At 43.7% G+C, this 20,020-nt stretch overlaps 1 protein-coding gene across 1 annotated transcript; it reads left to right on the top strand.

The window, feature by feature from the left end:
* Positions 1–363: 363 nt before the first annotated feature.
* On the top strand, positions 364–5,689 carry LOC129855979 (ubiquitin carboxyl-terminal hydrolase 37-like). The gene is made up of 9 exons (XM_055924112.1): positions 364–703; positions 2,072–2,424; positions 2,874–3,215; positions 3,501–3,632; positions 4,252–4,384; positions 4,494–4,630; positions 4,783–4,882; positions 5,010–5,089; positions 5,302–5,689. The coding sequence occupies exons 3-9, from the start codon at positions 2,938–2,940 to the stop codon at positions 5,651–5,653; spliced, it is 1,212 nt and encodes a 403-aa protein (XP_055780087.1). The 5' UTR covers positions 364–703; positions 2,072–2,424; positions 2,874–2,937; the 3' UTR covers positions 5,654–5,689.
* Positions 5,690–20,020: the final 14,331 nt, after the last annotated feature.

Raw genomic sequence — 20,020 nt, forward strand, 5'->3', positions numbered from 1 at the left:
TTTCTTTCTTCTCTAGGATAGGGGGCAGAGTTTTCACTTTGGGAAAAATAGCGTGCCCAATTTCAACTTCCTTCTATTCATCGCCAGAATATAAGATATGCATATTAAAAACTGTTTGAATCATATTTGTAAGTATAACAGAACTTATGTAGCAGGCAAAACCCAGAGGAATAACCATTAAAAAAATAAAAAATAAGTTACTGTCTGTTCAATGAGGTTTCATTGGAAAGCCAGATTTCTAATCACTGTGATCTCAGGTCCTACTGCTTCCACTGGATTTCACCAGTCTTAGGAAATAGGTTGAGGTTATTAATTTGTGCAATGAAGAAGAAGGCCATCAGGAAGTAGAGTAACGTCATGTGTACTGTTTGAGAGTTGCTCAAGACTAAAAAATCTAGCGTTTGTTTGTTGATCTCCTGTATTGAAAACAGATAGACCCATCTTCAATTTGATCGATTATTAACGTTTACAAATACCTTAAGTTGTATTACAAAAGTACTTTGAAATGTTTTGGCAAAGTTTAGAGGTAATTTTTGAGATATTTTGTAGTGACTTTGGCAAATTGGAAGCTGTTGTTTTCTGGATCGAAGGCGCCAAATAAATGGACAATTTGTATATATATGGACGGAATTAATCGAACAAAAGGACCATTTGTGATGTTTATGGGACATATTGGAGTGCCAACAAAAGAATCTCGTCAAAGGTAATGCACGTTTTATATTTTATATCTGCGTTTTGAGTAGCGCCGGCATGGTTGAAATATGCTACACTCTCTTCGTTGACATTGTGCTATCATCATATAATAGCATCGTATGCTTTCGCCGAAAAGCCTTTTTGAAATCTGACATGTTGGCTGGATTCACAACGAGTGTAGCTTTAATTTGGTATCTTATATGTGTGATTTAATGAAAGTTTGATTTTAAATATATTTTTTTAATTCGGCGCTCTACATTTTCCCTGGCTATTGGCTAGGTGGGACGCTACCGTCCCGCTATCCCAGAGAGGTTTTTAAGGAAGAACCACTGTAGGAGTTGGTAAGATGGCACTAAACAGATCTGGGACTCTAGCTAGGGTTGGGTTAAGTTTAGGTAAGAAGAATTGTTTCGGGGTTGGAGTGAGGATAGAAAACAAAATTCAAGCCAGGAACCTTGTGTTATGGCTTCCATTCACCACCAACCTATCACCTAGTAAGTGTATTTAACTCGCACTGTAAGCTCTGCCCACTGACCATTGACCTTTAATTGAACCAATCACATTCATTATGTCCTTGAGGCAGAGCTGCCCTCAGGGCAAGATTGAATAAGGAAAACTGTCCCTAACCAATCTGGATTGTTGTTTGAGGTTTAGGCTAAATCTCTATCACCTGTTCACATTCTTTTAACCAACCCTTTGTCCATCTGCTGGTGGATAGAAAAAGCATTGAGCATTTAAATAAACCGATGACCAATCCACAAACAACATGGAAGCTGTCAAAAAACAAGGAAGATGAAGGCACTTAAAATGCCTTTATTGTGGTCGTACATTCACTGAAACAACACACAAAAAATGAATGTAAAAAAAATAAACAAGAAAACTATGGAACATATTATCTACAATATTGTATGTATACTGCATAACTTTGCTCTTCAATAAAACATATTTGTTCATTGAACAATAGATTTTAAAATATTATAGATTGGGTTGCCAGATGGTGGCGTCATACATGACCGATGACATCACAATGGTCTTAAAGCCAATTTGAACAATGGGTTAATGAGGAAATGTATCAGTCTTCATCGGTTATCGACATGGCTTGTTTCTGCTGGTGCAAAAAGGTATGAAATCAGGTCATTTAATTGATTTACAACTACAAATATTCTGGAGTAGTATTGAAATGAAATGTACATGAAGTTTGGCTTTTGCAAATGTCACTCAATGTAACCTGTCTATACTGTGTTATTTGAGGTTTAGGATAGATAGCTAAGTTCCTCTAATTTAGGCCTACCTCTTCCTATTCTGATGACCCCCCTCTTCCATTGGCTGGGGATCAAGGAAAAAAGTATTTAGCACTATCACATCTTCTTGTCAACAGAAAAAACGTCAGAAAGCAAATTCAGTTGATGTGGAGCAGAAGACAAGAAAGAAGAAGGAGAGTGGCACTTCATCCCCCTCTCCAATTCCATCTGACCGTTCTGAACAGAATGGCTTCGCCACCTCTGACCCCTCACCCTCTGACCAACTCTCCTCCCTCCATCCACCTCCCTCTCCTGTTAAATGTTCCTCTCAGCCTTGCCCTCCTGCTAAACAGCCCTCTGTACCCCGGTCACCTGCCAAACACCCTTCCCCAGTGAAATCCTCTCCAGTGGTGTCCCATCCTAGTTCTCCCTCTCCTACCAACCCTCTGGACTGTCATGGAGACACCAGCCAGGAGGTCACAACAGTCAGGTAATTCAAACATAAAGTACAGTGCCATCCTAGAGTCTCTTTGGAGAGTTGGGTTTAGTGCTACAAGACCAGGGCCAGTGTTTATCAGAGTATGAGTGCTAATCTAGGATCAGGTCCTCTCTGTCCGTAATAATCTGATTTATTATGATCTAAAAGGCAAAACTGATCCTAGATCAGACTCCTACTCTGAGACACTTGATAAACACAGTCCCAGAAAGTTATTTTCCTCAAACTGTAGTTTTAGGCTCTTCTATCCACATCTAGTGGATAAAGAGAGTACTAACCTATTGCCCTGGTCTACTTGGTACACTGCATTTATATGGACAGCAGTACATACATAACTACTCAGACTGTGTTTATAGTACAGTATAGTATTTAATAGAGAGACTGTGGAGAGTGATACTATCTCTGTGTTGGAGGCTTGAGACCTGTTTCTCTCCTTCCTCCAGACCTCTGTCTCTTCAGGAACACTCTAGTCCAAGACCCCAGAGGCCAGTCTCAGCCACCAGAAGCATGACTCTTCCCAGGGCCAGTTCAGCCACCAGAAGCATGACTCTTCCCAGGACCAGCTCAGCCACCAGAAGCATGACTCTTCCCAGGACCAGCTCAGCCACCAGAAGCATGACTCTTTCCAGGTCCAGTTCAGCCACCAGAAGCATGACTCTTCCCAGGGCCAGTTCAGCCACCAGCAGCATGACTCTTCCCAGGGCCAGCTCAGCCACCAGAGGGCCAGAAGAGACCCAGGGGGCCAGAGGAGAACGGGGGGCACTGGTCAACATGGAACTTCTTGGGTAAACCACAACACACTGCAAATACATTGAATATAAATTATTTGTTGTTTAGAGATCAGTGTCTGATATACTATGGGGATAGGGCTAACTATCGAGCATGTTTGTTTTATTAGATATTTTTAAACCCATGAATTATGTCAACCTTGGTTTAAAGGACATCCACTTCTTTGTGTTAAATATCATTTATCTCTGACCAAGATGGCTGCCATTATCACCACTTTATAGAGATATGAAGGTTTATGATTCATCTCTATGTGTGTACTGATGGCTGCTTCTTCTTCACAGGTTGCCTAACATTGGCAACACTTGCTTCCTTAACGCCACCCTGCAGTGCCTCCTGGTCCTGCCGTCCTTCTCAAAGGAAATCCTGCACCAGGAACAACTCTGGAGCTCCTCCCCCTTCTCCAACCTGCTCAGGTAAGGAAGGCTCAAAAGCAGACACTCACCCCACACACCCATTATTTGTGGTCATAAATTAAAGAAGGGACACTCTTTTCACGCCACTTCTATAGAAAGTGATTGTCGTAGCAGGTTAGGAGAGCATTTTCACTAATCCTAACCCTTTTCCTAAACTTAACCACTTCATATTTTGCTGTGTATTGTATTTTTTTTTGTATTCAGTTTTTGTTTGTTTTCGGGAATCTTCATAACCAAGAGGAACAACAATGACACAATGATTATGATGTAGGCATTTGTAGGCCAATTTGGAAAGTGTAGAATGACTACATGACCCATAATGCTCATTGACTGAACGTTCCACCTTACCGTAGGAAATTTTGTCGTTTTTTAAAATGCTCTGGATTTGAGAGCAGTATCCAAACCAAATATCTTAGGAGAATAAACAACACATTTTTGTTGTTTGGCTTCATTGTCCGTCCTCAAAGGTGAAATTGAATTGACTCGAATGAATCATTTCTAATGATGGGGTGCCGCTAGATAAAACATATTTGTATATACTCATCTGCCTCTTCAGGCGTAAGCCAGTAGGTTGACACCATCCAGTCAGCTGCTCATTTACTCTCTGTCTCCCCTACAGGTGTCTGTCTGATGTGCACCGTTTGAGTCTACCTGACAGTGTGGCAAACCAGGCCTCAAAAGCAGACCTCATGTGGAAGGTCAAGTACTCCTTGTCGGGATACGATTTGAAGTATCTGGGGGACACGCAACAGGTAACTGAGGCACTACTCTCTTGTGTACGAGCGCTCTTTTTGCAAGGGTTCATTTTCTCTTCATCATTTGCTTTTATCTTGGTGTGTTTCTCTCTCTTCCTCATCATAGGACGCACACGAGTTACTAGTGAACATGCTGTGCCAGCTGAAGGAGGAGGGCATGATACTGAAGACACTCGGGGTGAACTATTCCTGCCCTGTTTCTCAGCTGGAGTTCCAGCTTGTTTCGGTGCGCACATGTACCAGGTAAAAGATCCCATTGGTTGTAATGTATCTACTGAGAACATGATCTTTCTACAAATAATATTACAAAACACATGGCATAACAGAAACATTGTAGAGACCTGAAACAGAAACAGACTTGATGCATTTTCCTTCTCTTTGTGCTGCTTCTGAAGCTGTGGGCGCGAGTCGTCCACCAGAGAGGACTACAACCACCTCTCATTGGACTTCAGCCCTGAGCGCACCTTGCTGAGCAGCCTAGCACTCACTTTCAAAGTCAGCACTTAGGGCTCAGCCCTGCATGTAGAGACTAACACCCAGGGCAAGCTGCCCACTGCCTCAGAATACACTCTTATTATTGTAGTGGTGTCATTCATTTTGTAATGCTTTTGTTTCTAACCAGGGTGAAAAGGTTGAATTCACATGTGAGGGTTGTAAAGGTCTCCACGCCTTAAAGGTGGAGCAGTTCCACACACTGCCTCTGTGAGTTGTCCCTTTATAACCTCTCATAGGACTAGCAATGTTTCATGAAATAAGTGGTCATTGTGTCCTGAGCCTTTAGGAGTAGTTACCTTCCTGAACAGGTTGTAGGATTTAGGGATGAGCACCACTGAACACATTTCACTCATCTGTTATTTTGTTGACTAGTTTCATTGTCTGTCTGTTCATCTCTCTTCCTCTCTGTCTCTGGGCAGTGTGCTGGTTCTGCATCTGAAGAGGTTTGGAGGACCTGGGGGGTTGGAGAAGCTGGAGGCTCCTCTTTTGTTTCCTTCGGAGTTGAGGCTCTCCACCCTCTGTGGGGACATGGTGCCACACCTGCACAGTGCCAGCCCACAGGCACTCACCAACCAGGCCCCCAGCATCCAGGGGTCCATCCCCCAGGCCCTCGCCAGCCAAGTCTCCAGTCCTCCTGGAGAGGCCAAAGACAGCACCCTCTGCTTTACAGGTAAGTCATGGCACCGTAACACTATTCTTGCTCCAACACCACACAAACCACCCACTCCCAAAACGGTCCTGCTGACAGAGAAGCTGGAAGCTGCAATTTAAAATGTTTCTCAGACATCTTTAGTGATGTTTCTCAGACATCTTTAATGATGTTTCTCAGACATCTTTAGTGATGTTTCTCAGACATCTTTAGTGATGTATGGGAGCTGTTTTAGTCCAGAGCATTTCAGACAAGTGACCATGTTTTCTCAGCTCTTGATATGTATATTTGACCCCTCAGATTCAAATGACCAGGAACCAGGAAAAGTGCTGCTGACAGCCTCAGTGGTGAGAAGAGAGAGAGAGAGAGATAGAGAGTGAAACCAGTGAAAAATAAGTTATGACAGAACAATGAGATAGTTATGAGGAGTACACAATGTAGTAGACCTCCTGCAGTAGACTAGTACTGTAGTAGAATGTAGACTGTGGTGGACTGTAGAGGAAATGAGAATCCTACGATCACATGTGTTTTCTTACAGAAGCAGCAGCCAGTGCAGTCAGTGAATGGTTACTACCAGCTGACTGGCGTAGTCTCTCATTTGGGAGGCTCCGCAAACTCCGGTAAGTAAATACCTTAAAACACACACATGCAGATGCACAATACATATGACATCAGCTGAATTCCAAGTCACTTCCTTCTCCTCGGCTCTTAATTTACGCGTTAACGTGTGCCTCTGCCGTATACACAAGTATCTTAAAGGCCAGGGATCATCAACTAGATTCAGCTTCGTGTCCATTTCTTTTCTTAGCCAGATGGGCAACGGTATGGAACAAAATTACTATTAATTTGTAGACTGCAAATTGACCGTAAGAAGCCCAAACAGATACAATATTTGACTAAATTCAAACCTTGCTTACATTTGTGTACAATCACATATATCTCTTTATTGTGCGTGGGAATACTTTGAAACAGATTTCCAAAATGAAAATCACTTGGAGCTGATTTGCTGGTGTTTTTACAGTCTTTTAACAATTACATTTTATTTGGTCAGAAAACATTGTGGGACAAATTTGTCCCACGGGCCGACATTTGGGGAACCCTGGTGTAGGGGATAATTAGACCCTCCAATAGCCACTTCGGCCAAGCGAGCAAGTCTGCAGGCTTCAGAGTGAAGTGCCATCCCAACAAGCACTGCAATATGTTTAGAGTTTACGCAATTTAATTCAAAAGAATGGAGAGACATGCCTAATTATATGCCACGTGTATTTGTTTATCTCTGATTTCAAAACTTGACACATATAACAGATAAAATACCTCACAAAGGAACTGTTTAACTGTTACAACACACTCTATTACCCACAATAGCCTGACCTTTGACCTCTAGTCTGTCTTCCTTGTTCCACAGGGCACTACATTAGTGACATCTTGCATGCCAGTGTGTCACGATCGTGTGGAGGATTGATGGACCAAAACGCAGCTTTTGGAAAGTAAGCCATCTTCTTTTATTATAACTACACGAAGATGAACACGACACAAAAACACTTTACAAACTAACAAAATAACAAAACGACCGTGAAGCTACAAACGTTGTGCACAAACATAACAGGCTACAAACGTTCTTACATAGACAATTACCCACAACCAATGAGAGCCTATGGCTACCCTAAATAAGGCTCCCAATCAGAGACAACCGAAATCAGCTGTCTCTAATTGGGAACTCATTCAGGCCACCATAGACTCTCCTAGACAACTAAACATACATAGAAAACACTAGACACCTGTACTCCACACAAACCCATATACTATACAACAGGGGTGTCAAACTCATTCCACGGAGGGCCTAGTGTCTGCGGGTTTTTGGTTTTTCCTTTCAATAAAGCCCTAGACAACCAGGTGTGGGGAGTTCCTAACTAATTAGTGATGTTAATTCATCAATCAAGTACAAGGGAGGAGCGAAAACCCGCAGACACTCGGCCCTCCGTGGAATGAGTTTGACACCTGTGCTATACAACAACCCATAACCCCTTTACCATATAAACACCCAACACCAACAAAACATAAACATTCCCCATGTCACACCCTGACCTAACTAAAATAATCAAGAAAACAAAGAATACTAAGGCCAGGGCGTGACATAACCCCCCCCTTGAGGCGCGAACTCCGGGCGCACCATACACAGTCTAGGGGAAGGTCTGGGTGGGCTTCCCTCCACGGTGGCGGCTCCGGCTCTGGTCGTGGTCCCCACTTCACCACAGTCCCTAACCACCTCCTTAGTTTCTTCAAAATAACCCCTCTCCACATTAATCCCATTGCATTAAGGGGGAGTTCCGGATTAAGGGCCAGTACCAGGGTAAGGGGCAGTACCAGGATCAGGGGCAGTACCAGGGTAAGGGGCAGTACCAGGGTAAGGGGCAGTACCAGGGTAAGGGGCAGCACCAGGGTAAGGGGCAGCACCAGGGTAAGGGGCAGCTCCAGGGTAAGGGGCAGCTCCAGGGTAAGGGGCAGCTCCGGACTGAGGGACTGCAGCTCCGGACTGAGGGACTGCAGCTCCGGACTGAGGGACTGCAGCTCCGGACTGAGGGACGGCCCATGGCTGGCTGACAGATCTGGCTGCTCATGGCTGGCTAACTGATCTGGCTGCTCATGGCTTGCTGACGGATCTGGCTGCTCATGGCTGGCTGACGGATCTGGCTGCTCATGGCTGGCTGACGGATCTGGCTGCTCATGGCTGGCTGACGGATCTGGCTGCTCATGGCTAGCTGACGGATCTGGCTGCTCATGGCTAGCTGACGGATCTGGCTGCTCATGGCTAGCTGACGGATCTGGCTGCTCATGGCTAGCTGACGGATCTGGCTGCTCATGGCTAGCTGACGGATCTGGCTGCTCATGGCTAGCTGACGGATCTGGCTGCTCATGGCTGGCTGACGGATCTGGCTGCTCATGGCTAGCTGACGGATCTGGCTGCTCATGGCTGGCTGACGGATCTGGCTGCTCATGGCTAGCTGACGGATCTGGCTGCTCATGGCTAGCTGACGGATCTGGCTGCTCATGGCTAGCTGACGGATCTGGCTGCTCATGGCTGGCTGACTGATCTGGCTGCTCCTGTCTGGTTGGCGGCTCTGGCAGATCCTGTCTGGTTGGCGGCTCTGGCAGATCCTGTCTGGTTGGCGGCTCTGGCAGATCCTGTCTGGTTGGCGGCTCTGGCAGATCCTGTCTGGCTGGCGGCTCTAGCGGCTCCTGTCTGGCTGGCGGCTCTAGCGGCTCCTGTCTGGCGGACGGCTCAGTAGGCTCATGGCAGACGGGCGGCTTTGCAGGCTCATTGCAGACGGGCGGCTTTGCAGGCTCATGGCAGACGGATGGCTCAGATGGCGCTGGGGAGACGGATGGCTCAGATGGCGCTGGGGAGACGGATGGCTCAGATGGCGCTGGGGAGACGGACAGTTCAGTCATCGCTGTGCAGACGGCAGACTCCTGCCGGCTGAGGCGCACTGTAGGCCTGGTGCGTGGTGCCGGGACTGGTGGCACCGGGCTGGGGACACGCATCTCAGGGCTAGTGCGGGGAGCAGGAACAGGGCATACTGGACCCTGTGGACGCACATTAGGCCTAGTGCGTGGGGCCGGAACTGGTGGTACCGGACTGGGGACACGCATCTCAGGGCTAATGCGGGGAGCAGGAACAGGGCATACTGGACCCTGGGGACGCACATTAGGCCTAGTGCGTGGGGCCGGAACTGGTGGTACCGGACTGGGGACACGCATCTCAGGGCTAATGCGGGGAGCAGCAACAGGACGCACAGGACTCTGGGTATACACAGGAGGCTTGGTGCGTAATTTAGGCACTGGTGGTAAAGGGCTGGAGACACGCACCATAAGGCTAGTGCGTGGAGGAGGCACTGGTTGTACTGGGCTGGGGACCGTCACAGGAGAGTTAGTACATAGGGCTAATATAGGAGGTGCAGGACTAGGGAGGCGTACAGGAGGCCTGGTTCGTGGGACTGTCCTTTCCAGACGGGTAGCACGCACATCAGGACGAGCATGGAGAGCTGACTCAGGTAACCTCACATCCCGCACACGCTCTGTCACGATCGTGTGGAGGATTGATGGACCAAAACGCAGCTTTTGGAAAGTAAGCCATCTTCTTTTATTATAACTACACGAAGATGAACACGACACAAAAACACTTTACAAACTAACAAAATAACAAAACGACCGTGAAGCTACAAACGTTGTGCACAAACATAACAGGCTACAAACGTTCTTACATAGACAATTACCCACAACCAATGAGAGCCTATGGCTACCCTAAATAAGGCTCCCAATCAGAGACAACCGAAATCAGCTGTCTCTAATTGGGAACTCATTCAGGCCACCATAGACTCTCCTAGACAACTAAACATACATAGAAAACACTAGACACCTGTACTCCACACAAACCCATATACTATACAACAACCCATAACCCCTTTACCATATAAACACCCAACACCAACAAAACATAAACATTCCCCATGTCACACCCTGACCTAACTAAAATAATCAAGAAAACAAAGAATACTAAGGCCAGGGCGTGACACAGTGGAAACTGGTTCTGCTGTAACGACAGCCAGGTGTCAATGTCCAATGAAGCCACTGTGCTGAGGACCAGAGCCCGGAGTGCCTACATGCTCTTCTATATGTTCAGGTACTGCTGACTCTCGCCATCTATGTTCTTGTGTTGCTATTTATGTGTACGGTTCATTTTACCCTACAGGGCAAGAGAGCGGGAGGCCCCAGCACACAGGGCCTAACAGGGCCACCAGCATCAGCCCCAGCCTAAACAGGGGCAGCACCTGGACATCCTCCAAAAACTCAGACCTGCCTCAACAGTGGTAGTACCAGGCCCAGCCTCAAAACCCCCAGCCCAGCCTCAACAAAAGCAGCATTTGGACCATTTTCAACACCCCCAGCCCACAACATGGGAAGAACCAGGCCCAGTCTCAACATGGGAAGAACCAGGCCCAGTCTCAACATGGGCAGAACAAGACCCAGCCCCAACAACCTCAGACCAGCCTCAACAGGTGCAGCACTCGGCCCAACTTCAATCATGCGGCTCAAGGGAGACTGGCTCTTCAACACTAGCATCAACATTCTTTCAGTAGCTTATGTCATAAATACCTGCCCGTGATTTGACTTCTTCACCTAATGTATAAAGCTCATGTAAGAAAACGTATAAAGTATACACACTAAATGTAGTACACATGTAAATGTATTGGATAGAGTGTGTGATTATTTAGAGCAGGGGTGTCAAACATACGGCCCGCGGGCCGGAACCGGCCCCCAAGGAGGTTCGATCAGGCCCGCAGGATAATTTGAAAGTGGAAAAAATGCATAAAAGACATGGAATTAATATTTTTAATTCGCTGCAATTCATGGATTATCCGCTAAGGGGTGCACTCTTTCCATCAGAGTAGAAGACAAGCCGCATCACTGAGACAGACTGAAAACAGCAGACGGTATCAATGCGCCATCTGCTGCTTGTTACGACGTTGTTAATACCTTGGTCTCTACCTCTCCGCTACACCCTCATTAGCCAAAATGTCGTTATCCAAACGGAGAAAAGTAGATAAGGAGTGTAGAATTTTCAAAGAAAAATGGACCACGTCCTATTTATTTACAGAGATGCACGGAAAACCTTCGTGCTTGGTGTGTTTGCAACAAGTTTCGGTATTGAAGGAATATAATATTCGATAATATTATGTCCCGAGAAGCGACAAGCTTTTGCCAATATTAGCCTGACGAGGAATACTATAGCAGAGAGGATTTCAGAACTATCGGCAGATTTAGACAGTCAATTGAAACAGAGAGTCAAGTCATTTATTGCATTTTCCGTGGCAATTGACGAGAGCACTGACATCACAGACGTGGCCCAACTGGCCATATTTATTCGAGGAGTTGATGAGACATTGACTGTTACTGAAGAGTTTCTTGAGTTGGTGCCAATGATGGACACCACAACAGCCGAGGACATTTTCGGCTCTGTCGTTGCTGCATTGGACAGAGTTGGAGTGGACTGGTCCCGCGCTGTCAGCCTGGCTACAGACGGCGCGCCATCCATGGTCGGAAAGAAAGCAGGTGTCGCGACAAAGTTCAAAGACAAAGTACAAGCCCTTAATGGAGGAGATCGTTTCTGGACATTTCACTGTATTTTGCACCAGGAGGCATTGTGTTGCAAGTCGCTGAAAATGGACCACGTCATGGAGGTGGTTGTTCGCACTGTAAATTTCATCCGGTCCAGAGGTCTGAACCATCGTCAGTTTGACAAACTTCTCAGCGACAGCAACATTACCCACAGCCTGCCATACCACACTGAAGTGAGATGGTTAAGCCGAGGCGCTGTGCTGAGGCATTTCTTTGATCTACGAGAGGAAATCGGACAGTTCACGGAGAAAAAAGGAAAACCGGTGTTGGAATTACAATCTCAGGAATGGCTACGGGACCTTGCATTCTTGGTTGATATTACTGAACACTTGAACAATCTGAACAAAATGTTGCAAGGCCGCAAAAAAGTTGTCACACAGTTTTCTGACAACATACATGCATTTAAGTTGAAGCTGACTTTGTGGGAGATGCAACTGGCAAATGGCAACCCTGCTCATTTCCCCTGTCTGAGAGATGTGTGTGTGACCAGACCTGATGCGGACATGAAACGGTACAAAGACAAAATTGCAGGACTACTGCGGGAGTTTGAGAAACGTTTTCAGGTATTTGGTGAACTTGAGACAGAATTTTCAGTTTTTCGCTCACCTTTCACAGTTAAAGCTTCTGATCTGCCGGTCGAAATTCAGCTAGAGATAATTGATTTGCACTGTGATGCAGATTTGAAGGGCAAATTTGCCTCTGTAGGTCTGGACAGATTTTATCAGTATCTACTACCAGGGTACCCCAAATTAACAGCCCTGGCTGCTAAAATTTTGTGCATGTTTGGGACAACCTACCTTTGTGAACAAATTTTCTCAGTGATGAATATCAATACAACAAAAATGCGTTCAAGGCTCACAAACAAGCACTTAAATGACATTCTGAAAGTGACAGCTAGTCAGGACATGACACCTGGTGTTGATGCACTTGTACAGGCCAAAAGATGCCAAGTTTCAGGAACAAATACAAGTCCAGACTAGACTAACACCTTTAAAATGCTGCCTTAGATACTGTTTGCATTGAAAGAATACAGCTCTGTGAAGATGAATCCTTACTGTGGTGATTTAAAAAATGTGCACTTTAATGTTAGTCAGCAGCTTCAAAACAAAAGTTGTGTGATGGAATTCTACTGTTCATACAACTCCATAAATTTTCAGTATGTATTGTATGTGTATGTATGTTTCATGTATGAAGTTTACAGATTTACAGGACAGGCGAACACTTTCTTCATTACACATTTAAAATCACTCTCCTTAGTTTGTAAGGTGTACGCAGGGATTACATTTAGATTTTATATGCGTATGTGTAAGTGGTTTAAAAATTCCTTTCTTTAAAAGTCTCATTTAATCTTAAAGTGCATTACTATATTTTTCAGTACCAATTAAAGTTTTGTGCCTTTGTACAATCAGTGGGATCAGTTGCAATGCATATTTGTGAATGATAAAAGTAAATTGCACATTTGTCTAAGGAAATATGAGGTGTTTCATGAAATGTTTTGTAAAAGGATAGTTCATTAAATTTCAATATTTTCCTAATGTTCTTGTGCTTCTTTACACCAAAACAAAGGAAAGACATGATATTTTGGTTATTTATAGCAGAGTATGGTATAATTTTAATGGTCCGGCCCACTTGACATCTCCCTAGGCCGTATGTGGCCCACGATGCGAAATGAGTTTGACACCCCTGATTTAGAGGGTACATCATCCCTTCTATTTGGTTTGGTTGAAATCCTCCTGTTGTGAAATACACTGTGGTGTATAACCTTATTCAGCATGGTCAGACCGGAGGACCTGTAATATTCAACATTGATCCATGTCGGGAGATGACTTGTGCATGCCATGCAATTTTAATAAAGACAAACACATGTAAGATTATCCAATTTAAGATGATTCTGTTAACCGTTGTAACTCTTTAACTCAGGTAGCTTTATCGTATTCTATTCTTATTTACAATAAAAGTGACTCCAAAGTTACACAATACATTATTTACCATGAATTTCTATTACATTTCCATTTGAGTCATTTATCAGACTTACAATTAGAGCATTTATCTTAACATACAGTGCCTTCAGAAAGTATTCACACCCTTAGACTTATTACACATTTTGTGTTACAGACTGAATTTAAAATGTGGTAAATATATTTTCTCTCTCAACTACACAAAATACCCCATAACGACAAAGTTAGAACATATTTTTTAGAAATATTTGCAAATGTATTGAAAATTAAATATAATATAGAATCTACATAAGTATTCACACCCCTAAGTCAATACTATGTAGAAGCACATTTGACAGCGATTACAGCTGTGACTATTTCTGTTAAATGTATAGGAGCTTTCTACACCTGGATTGTGCAACATCGTCCCGTGTGGCTCAGTTGGTAGAGCATGGCGCTTGCAATGCCAGGGTTGTGGGTTCAATTCCCACGGTGGGACCAGGGTTCAATTCCCACGGGGGGACCAGGATGAATATGTATGAACTTTCTAATTTGTAAGTCGCTCTGGATAAGAGCATCTGCGAAATGACTTAAAATGTAAAAAGAAATCCAACATTTTCCCATTATTCTTTTCAAAATGCTTTAAGTTCAGTCAAATTGGTTGTTGATCATTGCTAGACAACCATTCTCACGTCTTGCCATAGATTTTCAAGTAGATTTAAGTCAAAACTGTAACTTGGCCATTCAGGAACATTGACTGTCTTCTTGGTAAGACACTTTACATTTACATTTAAGTCATTTAGCAGACGCTCTTATCCAGATGCATTCACCTTATGACATCCAGTGGAACAGCCACTTTACAATAGTGCATCTAAATCTTTTAAGGGGGGGGGGGGGGGGGGGGGGGGGGGGGGGGGCAGAAGGATTGCTTTATCCTATCCTAGGTATTCCTTGAAGAGGTGGGGTTTCAGGTGTCTCCGGAAGGTGGTGATTGACTCCGCTGTCCTGGCGTCGTGAGGGAGTTTGTTCCACCATTGGGGTGCCAGATCAGCGAACAGTTTTGACTGGGCTGAGCGGGAACTGTACTTCCTCAGTGGTAGGGAGGCGAGCAGGCCAGAGGTGGATGAACGCAGTGCCCTTGTTTGGGTGTAGGGCCTGATCAGAGCCAGAAGATACTGAGGTGCCGTTCCCTTCACAGCTCCGTAGGCAAGCACCATGGTCTTGTAGCGGATGCTACAAGACCATGGTGAGCAACTCCAGTGTATATTTGTCCTTCTGTTGTAGGTTGTTGTCCTGCTTAAAGGTGAATTAATCTCACAGTGTCTGGTGGAAAGCAGATTGAAACAGGTTTTCCTCTAGGATTTTGTCTGTGTTTAGCTCAATTCAGTTTAGTTTTTTTCTTCTGAAAAACTCCCCAGTCCTTAACGATTACAAGCATACCTTGACATCCTGTATGATAGTGAAACTCTTTATCAGTCAACCACAGTGGATTAGAAACACTGGCAACCACGTGACCCACACCAGCCTTAGTTTGATAATATAATACATGATATGACTCCCACCAGTCTTAGTTTGATAATATAATACATGACATGACTCCACCAGCCTTAGTATGATAATATAATACATGATATGACTCCCACCAGCCTTAGTTTGATAATATAATACATGACATGACTCCACCAGCCTTAGTATGATAATATAATACATGATATGACTCCCACCAGCCTTAATTTGATAATATAATACATGATATGACTCCCACCAGTCTTAGTTTGATAATTTAATACATGATATGACTCCCGCCAGTCTTAGTTTGATAATTTAATACATGGTATGAATCCCACCAGCCTTAGTGTGATAATTTAATACATGATATGACTCCCACCAGCCTTAGTGTTATAATATAATACATGATATGACTCCACCAGCATTAGTGTTATAATATAATACATGATATGACTCCACCAGCATTAGTTTGATAATATAATACATGATATGACTCCCACCAGCCTTAGTTTTATAATATAATACATGATATGAATCCCACCAGCCTTAGTGTGATAATATAATACATGGTATGACTCCCACCAGCCTTAGTGTTATAATATAATACATGATATGACTCCACCAGCATTAGTGTTATAATATAATACATGATATGACTCCACCAGCATTAGTTTGATAATATAATACATGATATGACTCCCACCAGCCTTAGTTTTATAATATAATACATGATATGAATCCCACCAGCCTTAGTGTGATAATATAATACATGGTATGACTCCCACCAGCCTTAGTGTTATAATATAATACATGATATGACTCCACCAGCATTAGTGTTATAATATAATACATAAAATATGACTCCACCAGCATTAGTTTGATAATATAATACATGATATGACTCCCACCAGCCTTAGTTTTATAATATAATACATGATATGAATCCCACCAGCCTTAGTGTGATAATTTAATACATGATATGACTCCCACCAGCCTTAGTGTGATAGTACAATACATGATATGACTCCCACCAGCCTTAGTTTGATGATATAATACATGATATGACTCCCACCAGCCTTAGTGTGATAATATAATACATGATATGACTCCCACCAGCCTTAGTGTGATAATATAATACATGATATTACTCCCACCAGCCTTAGTGTGATAATATAATACATGATATTACCCCCACCAGCCTTAGTGTGATAATATAATACATGACATGACTCCACCAGCCTTAGTATGATAATATAATACATGATATGACTCCGACCAGTCTTAGTGTGATAATATAATACATGATATGACTCCAACCAGCCTTAGTTTGAATATATAATACATGATATGACTCCCACCAGCCTTAGTGTGATAATATAATCCATGATATGACTCCAACCAGCCTTAGTTTGAATATATAATACATGATATGACTCCCACCAGCCTTAGTTTGATAATATAATCCATGATATGACTCCAACCAGCCTTAGTGTGATAAAATAATACATGATATGACTCCACCAGCTTTAGTTTGATAATATACTACATGATATGACTCCCACCAGTGTTACTTTGATCATATAATCCATGAAAAACTATATCATTTTACAATATGTATGTCTGAATTCGTAGGGTCCCATTTTTGGATCTGCTCAAATTATTTGGGATCCTGTTAATTGACATATACACTACATATATCCTGACTGAGTTTACAGCCCCCCCAGCCTTCAAATGGAGAACACATTATGGCTCTCACTTTGTGACTGGTGGTGTAGGGGGAAGTTGTCCCTAGACACTGATCTTAGGTCGGTTTTGCATTTCCACCACAAATGGTTAAGGTTAGGATTGGGGGAGAGAAACCTGGTCCTAGATCTGCACTTAGGGGAAAATTCCCCCCGGATTGTGAACTGCCACCAATGGCCATATAGGGATCTTTCTATCTGTGATGTCTGTGAAGAGTTTCTCAGAATGAAAAACAGAAGTTTTGACAACATCTCCATAGTTTCAGTTTGACAGATTTAAGAGAATAGAAAGAATAATTTAAAAAACTTCACATGTTTTATGACAAAAAGTTCATATTTCCACCCTGTCTTTCAGTACAACATAACATATACATACTGGTTACATCTAATGACACAACTCTTTCTGCACTGATTCCACTGTTCCACATGACATCTACATACATGAACTATTATACAACTCTACAGCTCTACTCTATTCCACATTAGAGAAACCTTCACACAGATCCTTAGATACAGGGACAGAGTCAAAGGTGGCCCTCTGGTGGACGTAGTACTAACTACAGGTACAGCTGTGGTGTTCGTGACAGAGACCTGGGTGGATGTAGTACTAACTACAGGTAAAGCTGTAGTGTTGGTGATAGAGACCTGGGCCCGGTTTCCCAAAAGCATATTAAAGGTAAATTCATCTGAGAACAATAGGATCCTATTGTTGAAACGATGGACTTAGAATTAAGATGCTTTTGGGAAACCAGGCCCTGGGCTGTAGAGCTCACAAGCTCCCCCACAGAGTCCTTCACTGAGCCCAGACACACACCCACGTTGCATGCCCTGTCCACTACCAACAGTTCTACCTTCTTTGAACAGCAGGTGAAGCTGTAGTCCAACCTGGTCACATTCTTGGATCTGTGGCCCACTGCCCTAGAAGTGTTGAGGGTCCCATTGCCCTGGTATAGGCTGATGCAGATGATTCCTGCCCCTTTGACACAGGCGGAGAGGTTGGCAGAGAGCTGCCAGTTTGAGGAGCTGCATGTTAACGGACAGTCAGAGGACACCACTGAGGTATAATCAGAACTGGAGACTGTGTCCAAGATGTGGTTGTTTTCAAGGTATTCACGTTCGCATACGCAGATTCATGGACGTCTGTATCCGGGTTGCATCCGGTTTACACAGCCCAACATCACATGCTCACTAGCACTTAGTGGGTACAGGGAAGCGAGGCTCTCCAGAAGGTGATACGGTGTGCCCAACGCATTTACCAGGGGCGTGTGTGTGTGTGTGTGTGTGTGTGTGTGTGTGTGTGTGTGTGTGTGTGTGCGTGTGTGCGTGCGTGCGTGCGTGCGTGCGTGCGTGCGTGCGTAACGTGCGTGCGTGCGTGCGTGCGTGCGTGTTTGTGTGTGTGTGTGTGTGTGTGTGTGTGTTACCTGTTTGCTGGTCTCCTGGTCCATTATTAGGAGCAGTGTCCTCTGTCTCTTCTCTCTTGGTGCTGGTCTCACCGTCTCTCAGGGTGTCTGCACTGACGTAGATATCCACAATCCTCTCCTCCATCTCACCTCTGTTAAACTTGACCTTCTACTTCATATCTGGTTCAGCATAGATGACCTTTGACATCTGTCGTGATGTTGTATTGATTGTGACGGCTGCTGTTCATCGATAATGATTAACTGTTTATAATTACGTGATTCAATTAATCAGGTAATTATTAACTCAGCATCCTGGGGCACCATGGGAAAGTTTGCTTTTATTGAGTTTCTATTTCCCAAATTAACTCAAAGAATATCAGAATATCGATTTTACAATCTTCGCTAATTAATTAATTCCCTCTACAGTCTCATCCTGAACGTCACATAATCCGGGAATCTACACAAACCCCAGTCCCACTAAATAAATCTGTACCACACCAATTGAGTTGATTATTTATTTACTAACAAGCTAAAATGATAATATAAGATACACATACACAAACACACAGTCTAGGCTATTGATTAGAACGTAGTTTAATGAAACATCCTGATGAAACAAACAACGTAGTTTAATGAAGGATCCTATAGTTGAAACGATGGACTTAGAATTAAGATTATTTTGGGAAACCAGGCCCTGGGCTGTAGAGCTCACAAGCACCCCCACAGAATCCTTCACTGAGCCCAGACACACAGCTGGCCAACACAATTATTTTTATGATTTTTTTATGTTACCTTTATTTAACTAGGCAAGTCAGTTAAGAACAAATTCTTATTTTCAATGACGGCCTAGGAACAATGTGACACATGTTACACAAATTGGGGATTTAAAAGGAGAGAAAAAGTGAGAGAGCACAAGAGAAAAGCACACTTGGGTACATTTGTAAACGATGCTTAGTTTAGCCCTAACCTTGCCCCGAACTGCCTCTCTTATGGGTCAGAATATAATGATGTAATTACGTGTCAAAGGTCTCCGATTTGGCATCTCCTTGTGGACAGAGTTCCTCCTTCTCTGATGGCAGCACTTCTTTGGTTACCGGGTGTAACTCTCTGATTGTTCACACGATGTCAGGGTCCTTTCTCTTAGTGGTCTGTTTCCTCGCCCTTGTTCTGAAAGGGGGTCTTCTGAGTATGGTCAGCCATGTAGCTCAGGGCTCCAGCGTAGGAACGAAAGCAGTGTAGACAACGCGATTCCTTGGAGAGTGGTAACCGGGTGGTCCTGCTAGAATTCAAAACACAGCTACTCATCCGTAGCATAGATTTGTTAAAAGGTTCCTTTGTCTTCTTCAACCTCGTGTTGCGTTGTGGGGTTACAACAAATAGAACCTTGGCTGCAGCACATGGTCACGTAGTCTGTTATGTTAATTCTTAACTCGCATGTTTTATACCCTCGGGTCAGAAAGAGGTGTTTCCGTCTTTTGTCAAGTTCTCTGGGCGTAACTAGTTACGAGGCAAAGTCTGGATTTTACTCATATCCAATTTCGACAACTAACATCACATTTAATCTTTTCAAAAACATTCTATTTGATCTGGACATTTTCCACACCACGTACAGTGTGCAAACATCAGGTACATATTGTGAAAACTCTTCAAGTTAAAATGTTTTTGTTATAACGACATTTATTTTCATATTCCATCTATCGTCATTACCACCATTTTGTCTGACA

The sequence above is a fragment of the Salvelinus fontinalis genome, chromosome 5, assembly GCF_029448725.1.
Source record: "Salvelinus fontinalis isolate EN_2023a chromosome 5, ASM2944872v1, whole genome shotgun sequence".
Taxonomy (NCBI): domain Eukaryota; kingdom Metazoa; phylum Chordata; class Actinopteri; order Salmoniformes; family Salmonidae; genus Salvelinus; species Salvelinus fontinalis.

Coding starts and splice junctions, on each gene's coding strand:
- LOC129855979 (XM_055924112.1), top strand. CDS start 2,938: ATGACTCTTCCCAGGGCCAGTTCAGCCACCAGAAGCATGACTCTTCCC. Junction 4,385..4,493: donor ATCTGGGGGACACGCAACAG/GTAACTGAGGCA, acceptor TCCTCATCATAG/GACGCACACGAGTTACTAGT. Junction 4,631..4,782: donor TCGGTGCGCACATGTACCAG/GTAAAAGATCCC, acceptor CTGCTTCTGAAG/CTGTGGGCGCGAGTCGTCCA.